Here is a 21,467-nt window from a genome sequence, read left to right on the forward strand (position 1 = left end):
ACTTAAAAAAATAGAAAATCTTTTTTTGTTAATGTTGTAAAAAAAATGAAATGTTTCCTTGGCAACTATCTGAAATAAGTATAAGTTGAAGCACTAAAATCACTAAAACTACAACTGAAATATAGGCCTATATGAAATACAGACATGTTTAAAAATAATAATGCAAATGATAAAAGCACATAACAAAATTACCAAAACTGAAAACTGAGTCTAATATAACTGAATATAAAAATAAAAGCTTTCAGCATAAAAAAAAAAAAAATCTGCAGCATAAAAGTCCTTGTGTTTTCAATAAATGACAAAATACATTTAAATCGGTTAATCAGAAAAATCTGTTGTATGACTTCAGAAAATTAAATTTAGCCCACAAGTCATATGGACTACTTTAATGTTTTGTTATTTTTGCAGTCAGTCCATGTTCACTGTGAAAGATCTCCGTGAACTTTCTTCCAAATGTCTTCTTTGTGTTCCACGAAAGATAGAAATTATGAGTTTTGCTATTTCTTTTAAATGTTTTTGGATCCGTGAAGTGCATCTTGAGTCATGTTGAATTGCATTAGCTTCACCACACGCTCCAATCTCTCTCTGCAGTGTTGCAGTTTCCAGATCGAAAGACGTGCCTCCGTTCGGCCCTCCCATTCCTAAAGCCGTGACCTTTCCCAAGTCCGCCGTCTTCAGGGACTTCCTGCTGGCTAAGGTGATCAACGGGGAAAATGCGGCGCACAAATCCGAGAAGTTTCGCGCCATGGCGACCCGCACGCGGCAGGAGTATCTCAAGGACCTCGCGGAGAACTTCGTGAGCACGACGACGGTGGACTCCGCGGTGAAGTTCAGCTTCATCACGCTGGGGGCCAAGAAGAAGGAGCGCGTGAAGCCGCGGAGGGACGCGCATCTGCACAGCGTGGGGGCCGTCACCTGGAGCGTCGTGGCGCGAGACTTCGGACAGTCCACGGATGTGGAGTGCCTGCTGGGGATTTCCAACGAGTTCATTGTGCTGATCGAGGAGGAGTCCAAGAATGTGATCTTTAACTGCTCCTGTCGGGATGTCATCGGTTGGTCTTCTGGCGTCATGAGCATCAAGATCTTCTATGAACGCGGAGAGTGCGTGATGTTTTCCGCGCACGACAACTGTGGAGAGGACATTAGAGAGATCGTACAAAGACTCGAGGTAAGAGCGCTCTTCTTCTTTAACTACACGCTTTTACAGTAAATGCATATTGCCCACTAGGTTAGGTATAATTACTTCATTTTATTAGGTATTGCGTTTGGATATATATTTAGACATTATCAAAGACTACTTTCTTTCACATTTATTTATTCACCTTTCATGTAGAGTGTTAGATTACGGTGACCAGGAGGGGACGTGTTCGGTTCACTTAGTTTTGTCGTGGCCACAACATATGAACTCGTGGAAACGTGATATTAAGTCATGGGAACGTCATAATATCTCGTGGGTACGAGATCGTATGTTGAGCGAACGACATCCGTTTCTCGTGGCTACGAGTTTTATAACATGTGGGAACCGAATCTTCACACGCGACATGGGCTCTCCTTATACCCCGGTCATAATTTACTTTATTTCTTAATTTAAGTTTCTCATAATTTGTTTTTGTTTATTGCCTTTAATGGGACTTTATTCGTGACACGAGTATTTCATTCAAGCCAGCAAATTTCCGACGAAATAGCCCATTCAACTTAAGAATGCGCTTCAGGAGTCTTTCACTTGCGTACCCATGTCTTAATTCCAGAGACCGCACTATATCTTTATATGACATTCCTAATTCAAAGTAAAATGTTATTTCATCAGATCATCTCCATCTCAGACTGATGTATATACAGTATTGACCGGTGTGGTTCCCTCAACATAACTCGTGGCCACGACTTTACATCACGTGGCCATTACATAATGATGTCGTTACCTCAACAAAATGATCTCGTGGCCACGATTTATTATCACGTTCCCACGACTTAATATGACGTTCCCACAAATTAATATCTTGTATTATCACATTCCCACGAGTTTATATGTTGTGGCCACGACAAAACTAAGTGAACCGAACATGTCCCCTCCCGGTCACCGTATTATATAGATGATTGTGAATGTAAAAGTTCTGCAAAGTTTCAAAGATCAAAGTGCAGATAAATGAAGTTATCATCATCTCCCAAAAGAAATAACTAATTCTGAACTGCCGAAACGAGTCGTCAGTAATTCCAGTCTTACTTCCAGCACAAACCTATGTATGTTTACACACAGCATCTGCTTTGCCCCACTCTCAAACACTGTAGTTCTCTGTACGTGGATTACTCGGTTATCTGGATTTTACTTTTGACGATTTGACATGATCCAGATTTATTAGGTTCTTTGAAGCTTGTAGTAAAAAGTCTAAGTTCAAACCTGCTTAAGATTTGACTGCGTCTTTTTAAAGGTGAAAGTCTGTCCCAACCATTGCTACTTTGAATTACATTACACGGTTAATATGAACTGTGGATTCATGTGAACGGTGACAGCTATATACGGGTGGCTTGATGCAGTGCATTATAAAAAAAAAATGAAACGTAAAAAAAAAATCATCTTTGCCAATTTGAAAAATGTTATTGACCATTAAAGGGATAGTTCATCCAAAAATGAAAATTGTCATAATTTACTCAATTTTATTACCTTAATATATATTATGAATTTCGGTAAAGCTGCTTAGAAACAGTGTAATAAAATCTTTTAGACTTCAAACGTTTGAACAGTAGTGCATGTTTAATTTAAGAATTTAAACTGGCAACCAAAACTCCCATGATGCTCTATTCCTGTTCATCTTTATGATGTGTCTTCAGGATAGTTTCATTCAGATGTCTATCTTCTCATCTCAGTCCTTTCCCTTTTACCGAAACCCAGTCAGGTTGAATGAAAACATGCTCATTCTTTTCCTCTCTTGGCTGGAGAAGCGAGTGCTTCCAGTTGTGGTCGTTTAATCTTGGGTAACGCTCTAATTATTCCTTAAATGCCTATTCTTTGGGGAATTCAGGCTTATGTTTTATCAGAAAATATCTGTAATTAAACATTTTCGTCTTCATCCTGTACATATGCTGTGCAAGACGTTTTGTGGAAAAAATTCCATATTATTCCCTCCAGTCCGCTAATGTGTTATTTCGCCAACACTTCGTGGCCTATGCACACATGTACGCGTTGCGTTAAATGTTTACTGCGTGAGGTACTTTGTGTTGTATGTTGCCATGACGTTTACGCGTGCAAAACTGTAACAATGTATCTTACAAGGTAACATGATCTAACCTTGCTCTCACTTGAAATGTGTCCCAACTTTAAGTCCTTGAATGGACCTGGAAAGTCCTTGAATATATATATATATATATATATATATATATATATATATATATATATATATATATATATATATATATATATATATATATATATATATAATATTATTATATAGTGTGTGTGTATATATGTGTGTGTGTGTACATGTATGTATGTATGTGTATATGTACATGTATGTATTTGTATATGTATGTACAGTATGTTTATGTATTCCTAATATTAATAAATAAATAAATAACATTTGAATATATATAAAATACAACAAATAATATAATAATATATAATATTAATATATAATAGTTTTTTGTTGTTGGTGTTGTTTTTTTAAATATTAAAAACATAAATATTTATTCATTTATATATTACAAAAATCAGTTATGATTGGTACCATCTAATTCTCTTGAAAAAAATCTCACCTAAGCAATTTCTACAGTATGAATTTCTGTGAAATGTGTATAGGATGGACAGTTTAGTGGGTTTAGTACCATTTGAAGCAGTTTTTGTCCCAGGAGTGTGTTTATGATGCCTTAAATCCTGTCTAGGTAGAGACTGCATGTTTTGGATCAGAGCTGTTGATTTACGGTGAGGTTTCCTTGTTTATCAGCAGCGAGGACATAGATAGGCAGAGAAAGACGTAATATGGTGCTGTGACGGATGAGCTCATCTGGGTTACCTGGATGGTTCTGGGACAGGGAGATCTCCAGGGATTAAGCACATGTGGGATTAGCAACATCCCACTGTTTTTGGCCTAATTTCCTGATGGCACTTTGTGTACTCAGGACTGTCGTCAGATGTCGCGGCGCTCCCAGAACAGATGTTTCTCATTCAGGAGCCGCTCAGAGTCATCATGAGACGAGCCCCAGATCACCTGTCTGAGCGGTTAGGTGATTTGATGGAGATTACATATTCCCCAGTTAGTGACACAATGGGATTGCGTTCATATTAGGAACCAGCGTCTTTATTTTGAAGCTGCGAGCAGCAAAGCGGAGTAGGAATGCCTATTGGCAGAATTTTTTATATTTAGAATTATAATTTTTTTTTCATAAATGTTTATGAAGGATACATATAAAAGAAATCTAGAATTCTTTATAGTAATAATATTTATTAGTATTTAAAATTAAAAGTATTGGCTTACATTTTATTTTTGTGTTATTTATATATATATATATATATATATATATATATATATATATATATATATATATATATATATATATATACATATATGTGTGTGTATATAGATAGATAGATAGATGTTTATATATATATATATATATATATATATATATATATATATATATACCTGTATATATATATATGATATAAATTCTTTGTTTTTATTTGTGTATATTAAATTGTATATGTATAGATTTAAAATATCTTACATTTTCTTTTCAAAAAGTATAAAAATTTTTACATATATTTTGTTGAAGTGTTGAGCTATTTTGCACAGTGAAATTTAACGAATTATATTCAATGCATAGCATTTCATGTTGGTTAATATTTTAGTTTTATTAATGAGTATTGAGTTGAGTAATCAGTCAAAATTAATTATGAATTATTTATGTAAATCATCTGTTTGAATTACAATTCATTGCAGTTCAAAGTTCAGTTCAGCCTCCTGCGGGTGAGGCCAGTTTAATTCAGATTTGTGAGAGTGTGTTAATGTCCCGTGTCCATCCTCAGTGCCAAGCTGTGTGGATTTGGTGGGTGTTAAAGTAGAGGTTGTGCTGCTTTGTAAACATCACCGTCGGCCTTATTCAATGAAGGATCTCTCTCTTCCTCCCCTTCATCTGTGTGTCTTCAAAGTCATCGCGCCGCGGGCCGGCACAAAAGCTGAGTGTGTCCTTGTTTCTCAGAGTACCCCCCCCCCCATACATCACACACTGCGACAGACAAGCCAAACGTTCTCACCTCAGGGGCTCGCAGCGTGTGTGTGTGTGTGTGTGTGTGTGTGTGTGTGTGTGTGTGTGTGTGTGTGTGTGTGTGTGTGTGTGTGTGTGTGTGTGTGTGTGTGTGTGTGTGTGTGTGTGTGTGTGTGTGTGTGTGTGTGTGTGTGTGTGTGTGTGTGTGTGTGTGTGTGTGTGTGTGTGTGTGTGTGTGTGTGTGTGTGTGTGTGTGTGTGTGTGTGTGTGTGTGTGTGTGTGTGTGTGTGTGTGTGTGTGTGTGTGAGCTCTGAGCGTAAGGAGGAAAATGACATCCTGTACCTGTAGAGCATCCAGCTCTGCTCCTGGAGGACGAGACACATTTGCATACGGAATGAGCCAATGAATATCAAGGACAGGATAGGTCTGCTCACTGCTTATGCTAATCATGCCCTCGTATTTGACTTCCTGTGTCTGCTTTACTACAGCAGAAACTGTGCCAGTTAGCAGTTCACAGTGCTGGAAGCTATTTGAACATTTTACTTACTTTTATAGACAGACAGACATACAGTACTGTAGATGGATGGACAGACAGACAGATAGATGGATAGATAGATAGATAGATTTCCTTGCAGATATCCTAGTTTGACTTTTTTCTGTGGAACTAAAAAAAAAAAAAAAGTATTTAGAATAACAATTCCTGTCCAAACAACATTGGACCCCATTGACTTTTCATGGTACAGCTAAAAATCAGTAAAACACTTTGAGCGCTTCACCAGGATATGTTCCTCCAGAGGGCTGCTGGGAAGTGTGTGTGTGTGTGTGTGTGTGTGTGTGTGTGTGTGTGTGTGTGTGTGTGTGTGTGTGTGTGTGTGTGTGTGTGTGTGTGTGCGTGCGCTCGGGCCAGAAGCTGTCAGAAGACACAGGTCTGCTCTCGACTGTCCCGCTTCACCATCTGTGTCTCTGCTCGTCTCAGCCGCTTCTCTCAGGCTGGCCGGGAGGGTTTCTACCTTTACTTCTGTTTGCATGTAGATTTGGCAGATCACAGCAGTCCTCATCCTTAAACTGTCCCACAATCCTTCTCTCTTCCACTTCAAACAGCTTGCTGTGTGAGTTTATATTGCAATAAGACATTTTCTTGCCTACATCAGTTTTTATGTTATGTTATGTTGAGTGCCTCCGCCCATAGTGAATATGAAAAAAAATGATTACCTCTAATTTAGTATCAATAATAATAATGCTAATTATATACATGTATAAATCATATTCATATAAATAGAAAAACTAATTAGATCATTTTAATGGAAACACTTTAAGGTTTCATTAATGTATTAACTAACATGAACTAACAATGATCAAGACATGTGTTTATTAATCTTTGTTAATCTTAGTTAATAAAAATACAGCTGTTCATTGTTTGTTCATTAAAAAACTCAATTTTGAATTTTAATAATGTATTAAATATTGAAATTAATATTAATTTAGATTAATAAAAGCTGTAGAAGTCTTGTTCATTCTTAACTAAAGTAGTTAACTAATGAAACCTTATTGTAAAGTGGTACCATGTAATATATAAATGCACTAGTACCGTTCAAAAGTTTGTTGTCTGTAAAACGTGTTCTTTTAAAGAAATAAATACAGTTTAAGTAAAGAAAGAAATAAAGAACATTTAAAAAATCGAAAGAACCCTTTTTAAATTATAAACACCATTTTGTTTAAAGGGTTAGTTCACCCAAAAATGAAAATTCTGTCAGTAATTACTCACCCTCATGTTGTTCCAACCGCGTAAGACCTTCGTTCATCTTCGGAACACAAATTAAGATATTTTTGATTAAATCTGAGCCATGTCTCACTCCTCCATAGGCTGCTATGTGACCGAAACTTGCTGGCCCAGAAAAGTTATTAAAGAGATCGTTAATATAGTCCAAGTAACTCCAGTGGCTCAATCTTAAGTATATCAAGCGACGAGAAAACTTTTTGTGCGCAAAAACAAACAAAAATAACGACTTTATTCCACTATTCATTTCCTTCTCTCTGGGCCTCGTAGTGTTTTTGCGCTGCGCGTCTGTGTTGCACGTCATCACGCATCACACACATGACCGGCGTCGGCCAATAGTGAGCCTACGTGGTGACGGTTGTGGATGATAAAGGTTATTTATGGAACTGTGAATCCCAAAACAGCACCTGTATTTTTAGGAGTGTACATCTGTCTCTCACACGTCAGTCTGAAGTGGATCACGGGACGGTCCGACAGCTTCGACAGCTTCTCAGCGCTCAGATCCGAGTTTCCGAGTTTCCGAGCTGCTGATGTGATGTGAAGCGCGATAGCTCTCTTTAGAGGAGTTTAACAGAGAGACAGACGCTGTGTGGGAAAAGACCAAAGTTGCTCCTCCCTCAGAGGATCACCAATGCACGCTTTTAGTTTCTCACAGAGCACTTGATGGCTTTCTTTACTTCTATCTAGTGTCTGAGAGTGTGTGTGTGTGTGTGTGTGTGTGTGTGTGTGTGTGTGTGTGTGTGTGTGTGTGTGTGTGTGTGTGTGTGTGTGTGTGTGTGTGTGTGTGTGTGTGTGTGTGTGTGTGTGTGTGTGTGTGTGTGTGTGTGTGTGTGTGTGTGTGTGTGTGTGTGTGTGTGTGTGTGTGTGTGTGTGTGTGTGTGTGTGTGTGTGTGTGTGTGTGTGTGTGTGTGTGTGTGTGTGTGTGTGTGTGTGTGTGTGTGTGTTCTCCTTCTAAAACCCTGATGCTGATCGACCAGCAGTTCTTCAGCGTCTCGTTGATCCGTCTAAAGCATGAGGTTGGGCTGTTTTAAAGTCAAATGTATCTAAGATTTGCTTGTTTGATACACAATCCTGGTCATATTGGGAATGATTCACTGGTGCATGTTAGATTTTACATTTGGCAGGTGCTTTTATCCAGAGTTTTATCCAGAATACATGTGATCGGTTCATGTGTTCTCACGCATTGCTAACGCCAGGCTCGACAGTTTGAGCTTTCCCCACATTATCATATCACCCTAATTCATAGAGCATATAGCATACTTATTCACGCTGTTTGGGTGAATTGTTTCTTAGAGGGTTTTTGTCTGTTGCACTTTCATTCATTATATATTTACATTTGCTTTATTTATTTCTCAAAGAAAATGTATGAATTTTCAGGCCTTTTAAGTTCTTATTATGTTTTATTTTCTATTATTTATTTATCAGTTTCATTTATTATAAAGAAAATTGATATACTTTTTGGCCTTCTAATTTCTTTAAATATTTTTTATTTTTATTTTTTTTTATTAATATTATTTCATTTATACTGTCAGTTTTATACATTATATATTTACATAACATTTGACCATTAATTACAAGAAGGAAAATTTATGTTTTCTGACCTTCTAATTTTTTTATTTTATGCTATACATTGTATTCATTCTATATTTATACATAAAATTAGATTTTTACATCATAAATTTATGATATTTTCTAGTGTTCTTAATTGAATAATCTTTTGTTTGTAACTATATAAATGAAGATTAAGCAATACTAACATTTTGTGCACTTTGATTATTTTGCTATTCTAAAATAACCCATGCAAAGTCATTTTTCTATGAATTGATATCAGTTGAAAATAAAGTCAGAAGTCAGGCCTCATCCAATCTAATAGGTCAGTCATCGAATCAGGGGCTTTAAAATGCTTTAAAATTGCGAACAAGTGCAAATGAAGTTTACGGTGACTCACTCTCACTAGCTCTGCTTATTACAGTAAAGCTCTTAAGACGGATCAGCCTCTCCTCAGAGTTATTTACTGACTCACTCATGACCAGACCTCACACTCCTGTGACCTTCCTCGGTCTCCTGACTCTGCTGAGTCATCAGATGCACATTCACTGATCAACACACACTTTCTTAAATGTCCTCTCAGCCCTTGTAGTTTCAGACTGTAGTTCCCGTTGATAGAGCAGTGATGTGGAGGTTGTGTGTGAGGTCAGCTCTTGTTAATGCTGTCTAATGAGTGACTGAGATTGTGTGATGGCGATGTTGTACGTGACCCTGTAAAGTGTGCTTCAACACAGCTAAACAAGAGCGGCACACTCGCCATACCAGAATGCCATGTTTATACTAGATTAATGCTAATTACTACACCCATTAACAGCCCAAAGAAACAGCCAAACCAGTTGAAAACAGGCAGGTCTGTAACTCTGGTGTGTGTCATCTCTGCTCCACTAGCAGCACCGAATGGAAACACACACTACTCCTTAAACAAAACGCTTGATTTGAGATCAAATTGATCTTATTTATAGATTTATTTATTTTTTATTAATTTATTTTTTAGAAGTTTAAAACTTGGTGTTATTCATTATTTTATAATATATTATGCTACTTTATTATATTAAATATATATTTTATTTATTTGTAGAAATGTAATACTTGAGGTTAGGGGTTTGTTTAACAGTTTTAATTGTTATATTATTTTATATTAATATTTGTAATATTTGTAATATTAATATTTGGTTTAGGGGTTTGTTGTAATATAATATATTATATGTATTTTAGTAGTTATTGTTAGTAAGTACTCTAATTATAAAATAATATTATTTATATATATATATATATATATATATATGTTACCGGCAAAGTGTGTAATCTGGTAATGTATTTTTGCCAAAAAACATCAGGCATTCTATACAATACCGGGATTTCACACTTTGCCGGTAACATATATATATATTATATATATAAATATTATATTATGATATATATATTTTTTTATGTAATATTAATATAATATAAAATTATATAAAATTAATATAATGTGGGTTATATTATATAAAATAAATAAATGTATTATTAAAAGTTTAATACTTAGGGTTAGAGGATTGTTCAATAGCTTTAATCATACATATATTATATTATTTTATATTGTTCATATTTTAAAATTTTGTATTTATTTCCATCCTTTTAATACATATATGCTTTTTATTTTTATTTTAACAGCTTTAATTTGACTTTTTTATTATTAAAGTTTGCTTTTCTGATCTTGTTTCCTTGTAAAGATTTCCTGCTTTTCGCTCCGGACAGAAGTTTCTCTCTCTCCACTGACTCACTGCATCTTCAGCTTTTTACTTTCCAAAAAACATTTTCCCTGGAGTGCCCTTGTCTTTATTTCCATATGAAAGGCTCTTTAGATTGAGAGAACATACACTCACGCATCCGTCCCCGGTTGGATTTAAATGTTGCCTCGGGATGTTGTTTTTTTTCTCTCTTTTTGGCATTTTTCCCTGTTACCATCTGTCCTTCACGACAGAGCTACTTAAAGGAACAGTTCACCCGGAAATAATTTTGTCATTATTTACCCACCGTCATGTTGTTCCAAACCCACATGACTTTTCTTTTCTTACGTGGAGCACAAACGAGATAATGTGTCTTCAAAAACAAATCTTTTATGAAGTCATGTGATGATTTGTACGAGTGAAAGTCCCATTGGTTTCTGAGGCTGATTTCTCTGTGTTGATCAGATCGTGACCCGCGGCTGCGAGACCACAGAAATGACCCTGCGCAGGAACGGTCTCGGCCAGCTCGGCTTCCACGTGAACTTCGAGGGCATCGTGGCTGACGTGGAGCCGTTCGGATACGCCTGGAAAGCAGGCTTGCGTCAGGGCAGCCGGCTGGTGGAGATCTGCAAGGTGGCGGTGGCGACGCTGACCCACGAACAGATGATCGACCTGTTGAGGACCTCCATCTCCGTCAAGGTCATCATCATACAGCCCTATAAGGACGGAGCTCCCAGAAGGTATCAGTGATCCGTTCTGTCCATCATGTCTGCTATTAACACCCATCCCGTGTAGAAGTAGGGCCTTTTCCAATTTTTTCCTGATTGTTGCTTTGCTTTAAAACTTACTAATTTGTTGAGTGTGTTGAAATTGCTTTTAAAAAGGTTATGTAACTCTGAAATTATATTACAGTACATTATATTATTTTTGTTCATTATCTTTGTAGTTATCATTATTTTTGTTCAATTTAAATTTTTTATATATATCATTAATAAATATACGTTATTTAGATTTGTTTTTTTACTCATATTTATTTAGTTTTTTTACTGTCATTTTTTATTACATTTCAAAAAGAAATTATCATATTAATTAATTTGTCTTTTCATGCATTGAAACGAGCTGACTAATTCATTCAGCTGCTCGGTCTCATTAGTAATATAAAAGTATTTTTTTTTTACCGGGTTAATTGGGTTAAGTAAACCAGCTTATCCACATTCGGAGCTGTCCGATTAATTTGCTCACAAACATGCCTCATGGACAGACCACTGCACATCTAGAAGAGCCTTGCACTTCTATGAGCCTTATGCTTGTGCCTTTAAAATTGGCATAGTTTATTCATATCACATGTAAACATGATCATCTGACATCATACATGATCATCTGACATCATTTTTACATTTTCTAAAGGAAATGTACCTATGTAAAACAATATTCTGGTGCTGTTAGGTCATTGCCAGGTTGTTGTATTTGTAAAATATGTGTTTGCTTTAAATGTGCATTAAAGCCAATGATCATTTTCTGCCACTAGCTATGCCAAGGTCATGGGTTCGATTCCCAGGGAATGCAGAAACTGATCAAATGCACACTGTACCTTCAATGCAATGCAAGTCACTTTGGATAAAAGCCTCTGACAAGTGCATAAATCTAATTGCAAGTGATAAAGTTAAACAAGCATGGAATATTCCTAGAATTAGCAGAACACCAGATGTCCAGCATGTTTGAACATTACACCCAGACTTAAAGGAAAGACCCATTGGCATGATGAATCTCATGTTTCAGGTCTGAATTCGAGGAGCAGAGCCTCATAATATTACATACTCTCTCTGATTAGTCTGAAAACCAAACATTTACCCGCTGTTTACATTTTCAATCCATAAGTGAGTAATTTTGAGTGTGGACACATCTGAAATGTTTCTCTCATTAGTGTGATGTATGGGCGGCGTGTATAGAAACTCTTGTGGACCGCGCAGGGTTACGGCCGGCCACGTCCCGCTGCTCTAGTGTAAATAAATAGATTTTCTGGGTTAGGCTAATATTAGAGCCATATTTCACCAGGCCAGACTGGATTCTGCGCAACCATAAAAAGACATGTATGGGCTCTTTAAAATAAGAGAGGATGTAAAAACAGTGTGTTTGATGGGAAAAGTCCAGTTTTTTTTTTTTTCTCTCTCTCTCTCTCAGAGAGGCTTGATTTCCCACCCTTACAAAGAAGTACTGTGATGTTACCCTGGTACACTGATGGTACTTTGATATGTATTTACTTGAAGGCACTTTAATTTGAAGATCTATTATATACACTTGAAAAGTTTGGAGTCTGCAAGAGTTTTAAAGAAGTGTCTTTTTCTCACCAAGACACCAATGCATTCATTTGATCAAAAATACAGTACATATTGTGAGATATTATTACAAGTTAAAAGGACTGTTTTCTATATGAATATATAGTAAAATGTAATTTATTCCTGTGATCAAAGCTGAATTTTCAGCATCATTACTCCAGTCTTAAGTGTCACATGATCCTTCAGAAATCACTCTAATATGATGATTTGAGGATCAAAAATATTATTATCAATGATGAAAAAATGTATCTGCTTCATATTTTTGTGCTAACTGTGATCAATGACATTTTTCAGGATTCTTTGATGAATAGAAAGTTTAAAAGAACAGCATGCATTAGAAATATAAATAATTTCTAACATCATAAATGTCTTTACTGTCACCTTTGATCAATGTAATGCGTCCTTGCTGAATAAAAGTATTAATTTCCTTAAAAAACAAAACATCTTACTGACCCCAAACATTTAAATAGTATTTGAAGATCTAATGTGAAACTTTTCTTTATAAATGCAGTGTTTTATTTACGATAGTGCATAATGGTAAATGAATGCTAGATTTAAGCTTTGCATGTATGAGCACTCGATGTGATGAAGTATGAACGCTCATTGCATTGTTTTGCTAAACTCTTACGGTGTTTAAACAAGCATTAAGAACGTCAGTCAATACTGGTCATTATTGCATTTTGCAGGGTCATTAATCTCACCTTTACATCACGCTCTGTTTTCCATTATGACGCAGTCGAGTGAGAGGATTGAGTCAGTCGTGCAGTTGTTGGCGGGCGGCAGTGGAAAACATCGCTCTATAAATCTGAGCCTGTAAATGTGAGCAGAGCCACGAGCAATACCTACTTTTTCTCGGATAAGGACACTAATGTTGGGAATAACTTTTGCTTCGTTGGACACGTGGGATCAAGTGTCTTTCCAAAACAACACTGAATCTTTAAGAGCGTCCACCTAAATGCAGTCGGGCTCGTGTTTCTCGGCTCATTCACACGCCGCTCACTGTAGATTATTCTCCAGATTATGTCCATGTACGTCAGGGGTTTCAGGTTTTGATGTGGAAAAAGTCAATGTTTTGTTGAAGTTGAAGTTAATAGTGAAGTAAATCACTTGTGGAAAAGCTCACATCATCTTTATCATCCTCTTTAAAATGCCTTCAGCTTATGCTGTGGATTGTTTATCACTAGTTTTGGATATTATTCCACTTTTAATGAGAAAACGGACCAGTTTATTCTCCTGCGTAGACACTGTAAACACTCAACATCTCAAATGCTCGAGGCGCCAATTGTTCGATTCAGTAGTTTACTTTTCTTTCCAACTGGTTCTCATTATGTCTGTGAGCGATGTACAGAAAATGCATTTCTTGTTGACGGACTTTTCAAACACTCGAGCCGACGCTGTTCGCTGAGGCTAATGTTTCAGCAGCTTTACAAAGACGCGTCTGGATGCTTTTGCATGCTTTTTGTTTGATTTCTGGTCATTGATAAACACTTAAAAGACATCTGGGTCCCAGAACTAAAGACGTGTCACATGACTCACCTCAATATAACGCAATGCATTAAACTGCATGCAAAGTATACTGGTTCTCATTAATGGGCATTGAGGCTGAAATGAATACTTTTATTCCACAAGGAGCAATACATTGTTCAAAAGTGACAGTTAAGACATTTATAATGTTAAAAAAAGATTTTTACTTCAAACAAATGCTGTTCTTTTGTACTTAATATTCAACAGAGAATCCTGAAAAAATGTAAATAATCACAGAAATGATGAGCAGCACATTGATAATAATCAGAATTGTAATGATTTCTGAAGGATCAAATTTGACATTTGAAAATCTAAAAAAAAATTGTATATATTATGTTTTAAATTGTAATAATATTTCACAATATTGCTGTTTTTACAAATAAATGCAGCCTTGGTGAGCATAAGACACTTTTGTGTGTGTGTGTGTGTGTGTGTGTGTGTGTGTGTGTGTGTGTGTGTGTGTGTGTGTGTGTGTGTGTGTGTGTGTGTGTGTGTGTGTGTGTGTGTGTGTGTGTGTGTGTGTGTGTGTGTGTGTGTGTGTGTGTGTGTGTGTGTGTGTGTGTGTGTGCTCAGACCTCAAACAACTCATTCCCTATTACAAAATATCTTGTTTTTCATACGAGGAAATCATACAGAATCTGAATGGCATGAGTGTGAGTAAATGATGTCAGATTTTAATTTATTGCTGATCTTTTCCTTTTATTTTTCTGTCAAAAAAGTCCCTTTCGAGGATGTTTTGCATTGCCGTTGCTCATGCCAAGAGATTCTGCCAGAAAGTGTAAAGCGTAGCGTCGAGTGTTCTCGAGGTCAGTGATAACCAGAGGGCGATGGGCAAATAACTGATGAATGCAGCTCAATTTAAAACACATTCAGCCGATGCAGAGATCACGTGCTCTGATTTTTGGGGCTGTCTTCTGCATCTAATTGATGTGAGCCTGCGGGCTTCAGGGCTGGTTATGTAAATGTCAGAGGAGAATGTGAACCCCTCACCCCAAGAGCTTCATGGAGACAATAGCAGCAGAGTTGAATTGCAAAAGTTTTTTTTTTTTTTTTTTTTTTTTTTTTGGAAAGCGGACTGTTTTCGTGACCTGTGTGCAGCGCTGAACCCTCGGGCTCTTTCCTTTCAACACAAGAACCCCACCTCATCCAGCTTCTCCATTTCTGTGCATCTTCCAGTTCCCCCACTACTCTTATCCAGCTTATATTTAGTGTTCACTTGTCCATTGGTAACTTGAATGTGCGAGACTTCGGCATCATTCGCTTTGTTATTTTAGTTGTACAAAAACAAATAAAATATCAGCTTTGTCACAATAAATTGTCACTTTTTATTTCATCGGAATATATGCCTATATTATCACCCAGCACTTTTTAGCATTTTGATTATATAAGTACGTCCTACTTTATCTTACTTACATTATACTCACGTAAAGTGATATATAATAGAGCAAATCTCACCTGCCTGATTTTTTTTTTGGTGCAAAATGTAAACAATATTATTATAAACATTACCATCATTATTTTATGTAAAGCTACTTTGAAACAATGTGCATAGTGAAAAGCACTATATAAAGAAATTTGACATGGCTTGACTGTATTGTATGCAGTGGTATACTGTATGTTGCAGTTGTTAAAGCTTGACGGGTAACCAGATGATTACTGGTTTAATCCCTGAAGAAGTGAAAAATTAGTTCTCAACATTGTCCCCTTGGGCGAGACGCTTGTTTGCAGTGACCAAACGTTGTTGCAAACCCATGCTTTTCCAATGAAACCATATTCAATAAGAGAAAAAGCAGGGCAGATATTCATACATCAGGAATTGATTGCATGGTGAAAAGTCTCTATATGACAGGTGTTTGAAATATAAGAGGGACTAATGATATTAACCAAAACATACCCTATTTATTTTCTTAAAGGGCTCCTATTATGGTTTTCTACACGTTCATCTTTCTTTAGTTTGTGATGTTGCTGTTTGAGCATGAAAAGTGTACCTCCAAAGCCCAGATCTTCTCTATATCAGTGTCAGTGTTTCTGAACTCCTGAAACGCCTTCATTGTAGTCTTGAGTTTCTTCCGGGAACACGTCACAATATTCCTCATTTAAATAATTAATGCGCAGAATAAAGGGGCGGGGCCTGGTTGAGTTAGTTAGTAGTGTGTTAAACTGGTGGTTATGGTAAGGGGCGGGACATTTCCCAAACACACTCGAAGCGCTCGACTAATCACAACACACTGATCCAGCCGACCAATCAGAGCACAGTGTGCTTTTCAGAAGGAGGGGCTTCATAGAGACAGGAACTAAACAGAGCGTTACTGACAGACCGCAACAATGAAGAATATGGGGAAAATGATCAACATTCAAGCATGAAAACCTGTTCTAGTAGAGCCTAAAAACAAAATCAAGATTTAAAAAAAGGGCATAATAGATACAATCCTGATTTTATTATGAGCAATTAATCAGTGTTCATATTCCCAAAAATATCGGTGGCTTATTTTCTGCTTTCTCTGTGTCTCAGGGGATGTTCAGAGCTTTACCGCATTCCTATGGTGGAGTATAAGCTGGACAGTGAAGGAACGCCCTGCGAGTACAAGACGCCCTTCAAAAGAAACACCACCTGGCACCGTGTGCCCACCAGCAGCCAGCCTGCTCCCCGCGGATCCCCCACACAGGGTCCCGATCGTACGCCCTGCCAGCAGGTCCTCCAGAACGCTATCCCACGCAGCACCTCTTTCGACAGGAAGCTGCCAGATGGACCCAGGTATCACTTCTGGTTACAATTCAGTTCAATTCACTTTTATTTGTATAGCGCTTTTCACAATACACATAATTTCAAAGCAGCTTTACAGAGAGTGCATGAGTCCAATTTAGAGTGAGGTAACTGTCTAAGTTATGTATTTCAGAAATGTGTATATATACAAAATCATAGATGGCTAAATATGTATTAATTTAAAAAATGTAATAATTTAATGCAGATATAAGGAGCTCATTGAAGTAATGAATACTTGTTTGTTAACAAATGATTATGACATTTAGATAATATAGCATTGGTGCATGTTGATTCGGAGTTTGCGTCATATGAAGTCTTCGCTGGGTTCGGCACCGTTACATTAATCAGGTTACTCGTTACTTATCAGTTAATTTATAAAACCCAAATCAACCTATATCAGATGAACAATACAATAAACAACAAATTGTTTACAGTTTTTATATAAGATTAAACAAAATATATTAAATTAATATTATTTATATTATTTATTATATTTAATGATTCATCACAGTTTCATCTCCTCAGTGGACACATGTTTTTGTGTCTTTCCTATTGAAATCTGAAGTCTGCATTCATGAAGTCTGTTCACTCATGTAGTGAGACATGAACATATGGATTTCATGTTAAAATTAGCAGTAAACAAACATATTTTGTGCTGCACATTGTTTGCCAAAAAATAAAAGTGTTGTTAAATTAACAAATAAGATTATATATATATATATATACATATATATATATATTTTTTATGCCTTTATTTGATTGCCGCAGTTTTTAATAATACTTTTGTATTAAATCTTAAATCCAGAAATATTTTAACAGAAAAACTGAATAAAAATAAAACATTTTGTTAGGGCCCTATCATTTAAAAAAATAAAAATAATAATAATAATAATAATAATAAGTATTATTAAATTATTAATTAAAATAAGTTTTATGAATTAATTTGATTAGCTTTTTGATTATTGAAATGAAATTAAACCATTGAAACAGAATCAAGAAAATTAAAACAGAAAACATGGAATCTGGGATAAATAAAACTGAATTCGGGAAGAAATAAAACTGCTTTTATATGGCACTAATCGCCTTCTTATGATACTTATGAATATAATTGTTTTATTTAACTGTAAAACAAGATAAAAATACTCTAATACAATTTTTTTTTTTTGAAAATTGCACACCAAAAAACTGTGTGTTTGTTCCGTCATGCAACATTTTCGTTTTCAATGTGCAATTTACTTGCTGTTGGAAAGTGTTTTGTTGCATTTCCAGAGTTTTTGGCATACTCACCGACCCAGAACATCACAAATTCAGGTTCCTGTATTTGGTATGCATGCAATATGCCTTTCAAATATGGTTTGTTATAATGTGGTCATTTGTTCTTACTTGGAAGCCCCTCGTGGTGTTGATGACCTTTCCAGACTCTTGTGTGAGACCGCATGTGGAGAGAGCTGTGCATCGCTTCAGTAATGCCACTGAACTGTGCTTCCTCTGATCATGCTGGTGCATTCATGCTAAATCACTAAAAACACACAAGACACACTGATATGATGTTTGCACATTTTTCGTAAAAGATTTAAAGGACTTGGCAGATCTGTATGCTTCTGTCACAGTGGTGTATTAATATACTAGCATGCATATTGTCCTGTGCCATTTTTGGTGCACAAAGTCACCATTCCAATTGTGCAAATCACCTTCATTAAGCTTCTACACGTCACATTTTGCGGTTTTGGAAGGTGTATGTGATGTATGAATAGTGAGTGAGAGCACTGCTGCTTCCCATTATTAAAGCTGACAGAAACAGTAAAGCATTGCAGGAGTGGGAATATCAGATGCAGGAGTTTTCACCACCAGTACTTTCACCAGGTGACATGTGATTGGATCACTGACGGTTTAGTAGACAAGGTTTTAGTGAGGTATCCATTAGTGGAGGAACATACTACCATTCTACTTGTGCTATTTTTGGAGTATGCATTATGTTTTATGTTAATACTGTATGTTATTGCACTTACCCTTTTATCTACCTTTTATTTGCTAAATCTTGATATTCTGTGCACATCTTCTGTATGCATGGAAAACCCAAATGCACATTTGCCCAAATGTCAAGTAAATTAAAGGAAAATTGCATTTATATTTACCTTAAAATGGTTAAAATTGATTTGAAAATCTGACCATTATTGATGGGCCTTTATGGGTCGGTCTATGTGTTGCCTAATTATCCATTTTCACTAATCCACTGTTAGTTAATTATATTTGAAATTTATATTATGTTTAATTGAAAATAATTTAATTTAATATGTTTTTATTAATAAAAATATGATTAAATAAAATATTTTTTTATTATTTCATGTACTTTGTCATGATAATATTAATTATACAGTATATATCATATTATATATTATATTTCATCTTATCTTTTAATATCTATATCATGTAGTTTATCTGACGTAGGTTTTTATTTAAAAAATGTATCTGAGCTAGGTTGATTTGAATTGAGTAAATTTGATTTAATATGTTTAATTTAGTTTATTATTAATGTATTAATCTTCCTCAAGATTGATTTAGAATGTTGTTATAGTAGAAGAAAGGAATGTTTATTGTTGCGTCTGATTTCACACACGTTCAGCTTGTTGCTCTTGTGAGCCGAGTGATTGGATCAGACACGTTGATGTCCGGCTGATGTGGTGTTCTTGACTCTACAGGCTCGGCTGAAACCTGTGCTGTAGTGGGATCAGTGTCAGTGGCGCAGCTGCTGTGAGAATGCAAACCCATCTGTTCTCTGTCTTTCTCACGCTACAGGACTGCTCAAGATACGGAGAGCCCTCAGATGTCCTGCAGTAAAGGAGAGGCGTCCCAACACTACCGCAGTTCGCCCAGTAACCAGTCGTCCTCCAGTGACCCCGGACCCTGTGGGAGCGCCAGCTGGAACCAGCAGCCCGGATACGACGGGTAACATCCCAACACAAACTCACAGACAAGCTTTTTTTGTGTGCCATAATTAATCAAATTATTTTGTATTAATGTAGTTTGTAAAAAAAAAATCAAAAAAAATCTATGTACTATATGTTATTATATTATATAATATAATTTGATAAAAATCAATTAATACAATTAATTGCAATATTTAAGTAAAATCTTGGTTATTTAAGTTTAATTGATTCATATAAATTAATAAATAAACATTAAATTATATTAAAATATTCAAATATAAATATGATTTATTATTTATGTAGTATGGATTTAGTTTATAAAATATAATGTATTAATAAGAAACATTTTTTTTTTTACTTATACTATTAGTTTGTATTATTTTACTATTATACTATTATTGTACTATTTAATATTACTATTATTTAATAAAATGTATATATTATTATTTCATATACTTAATTTTTTTTATGTATATCATATTGCCCACCTGACGTAGGTTGATTTGAATTGTAATATAGGGATTTGGAGTTTATTTAATATAGTGCAATTAACTTTAAATTTATTAATTGAACATTTATTAGTTTCAGAATAAATATTTATTCATATTAATTTATTTCATATAAATGTTTTCCATTTTATATAAAAACTGTAAACAATTTGTTGTTTATTGTATTGTTCATCTGATATAGGTTGATTTGGGTTTTAGAAATTAATTGATAAGTAACGAGTAACCTGATTAATGTTCAGGCAGAGTAATTGGTCATTTACTAATTGGTACTCGTCCATAAATGCGTTTAGACGTTAAGTCTTTAGAGCAGAACCTTCACACAGAGGAAGAGTGTGAGATAATCAGTCCATAATGAATCTAATCAAGGGCAAGGTTTACATTTCTTAGTGTGAGTAAAGAAATGAGCTATTGCTATGTGAATTTGAACGTGTCCTCAAACGTAGTGGCTTTGATCACAGCTGGAGGTGTGAGGTGTTTCAGTCAAACTGAACATCAATGCACTGCAATGAAAGATGAATAGCCCAAAAAACTGGCTTTCATCATCACCCTCCTCCTCTGGCTGATTGAAGTCCTTCTCCCCTTCCCGAAAGAGCTAAACTCCAGCCTGTTCCTTCCACAGGTGTCAGTCTCCCGTCCTCCGTGAGCGCTCCGCTGAAGCCCAGTGCATGCTGGGAGACGGGGAGATGCTGAGGGAGAGAGAGCCCACTCTCGAGAGAACTCGCTCTGCAGGTCAGATTCACACACTGAGCTTCATACTTCTCCTTCTCACGAGTGAAGGTCAGACGGACATCAGCTACTGACCGGAAAATATACTGGAAGTTTAACACGTCCTGCTGGGAAATAATAGGTTAATGTTAGGGTTGCACGATTATTTAAAACCGAAAAATCTGCAGTTTAATTCAATAAATACATCATGTGTGTTTCAGAGTGAAGCGAGGCACTGTGTTCATTTACTCGTGAGCAGCTTGTGGTTTTCCACCAAAATAAAAGCTTGATGGTTTAATGTTTGAAAATGAAGAAATTAAGACGGCCATGAACATCAGTGAGGTCATTTGTAAATTGTAATATTTCTTTGTGAATTAAAAAAGCATTTTAAAAAAGTATAATTTATTTTATTTTATTTTTTTATTATAATAATAAAAATAAAAATTATTTGTATTATGGTAAGACTTTA

General features: G+C 35.8%; 1 protein-coding gene across 8 annotated transcripts in view; it reads left to right on the forward strand.

The window, feature by feature from the left end:
- LOC308682282 (signal-induced proliferation-associated 1-like protein 2) overlaps positions 1 to 21,467 on the forward strand; it is a 146,226-nt gene that overhangs the window by 85,380 nt on the left and 39,379 nt on the right. For all 8 annotated transcript variants that reach the window (XM_081351915.1, XM_081351917.1, XM_081351919.1 and 5 more), the window contains exons 8-12: positions 592 to 1,168; positions 10,699 to 10,973; positions 16,606 to 16,848; positions 19,654 to 19,803; positions 20,913 to 21,022. In XM_081351915.1, the coding sequence (XP_081208041.1) occupies positions 592 to 1,168; positions 10,699 to 10,973; positions 16,606 to 16,848; positions 19,654 to 19,803; positions 20,913 to 21,022 (1,355 nt within the window). The remainder of the gene's footprint in view (positions 1 to 591; positions 1,169 to 10,698; positions 10,974 to 16,605; positions 16,849 to 19,653; positions 19,804 to 20,912; positions 21,023 to 21,467) is intronic.

The sequence above is a fragment of the Scardinius erythrophthalmus genome, assembly GCF_964197995.2.
Source record: "Scardinius erythrophthalmus genome assembly, chromosome: 21".
Classification (NCBI taxonomy): Eukaryota; Metazoa; Chordata; class Actinopteri; order Cypriniformes; family Leuciscidae; genus Scardinius; species Scardinius erythrophthalmus.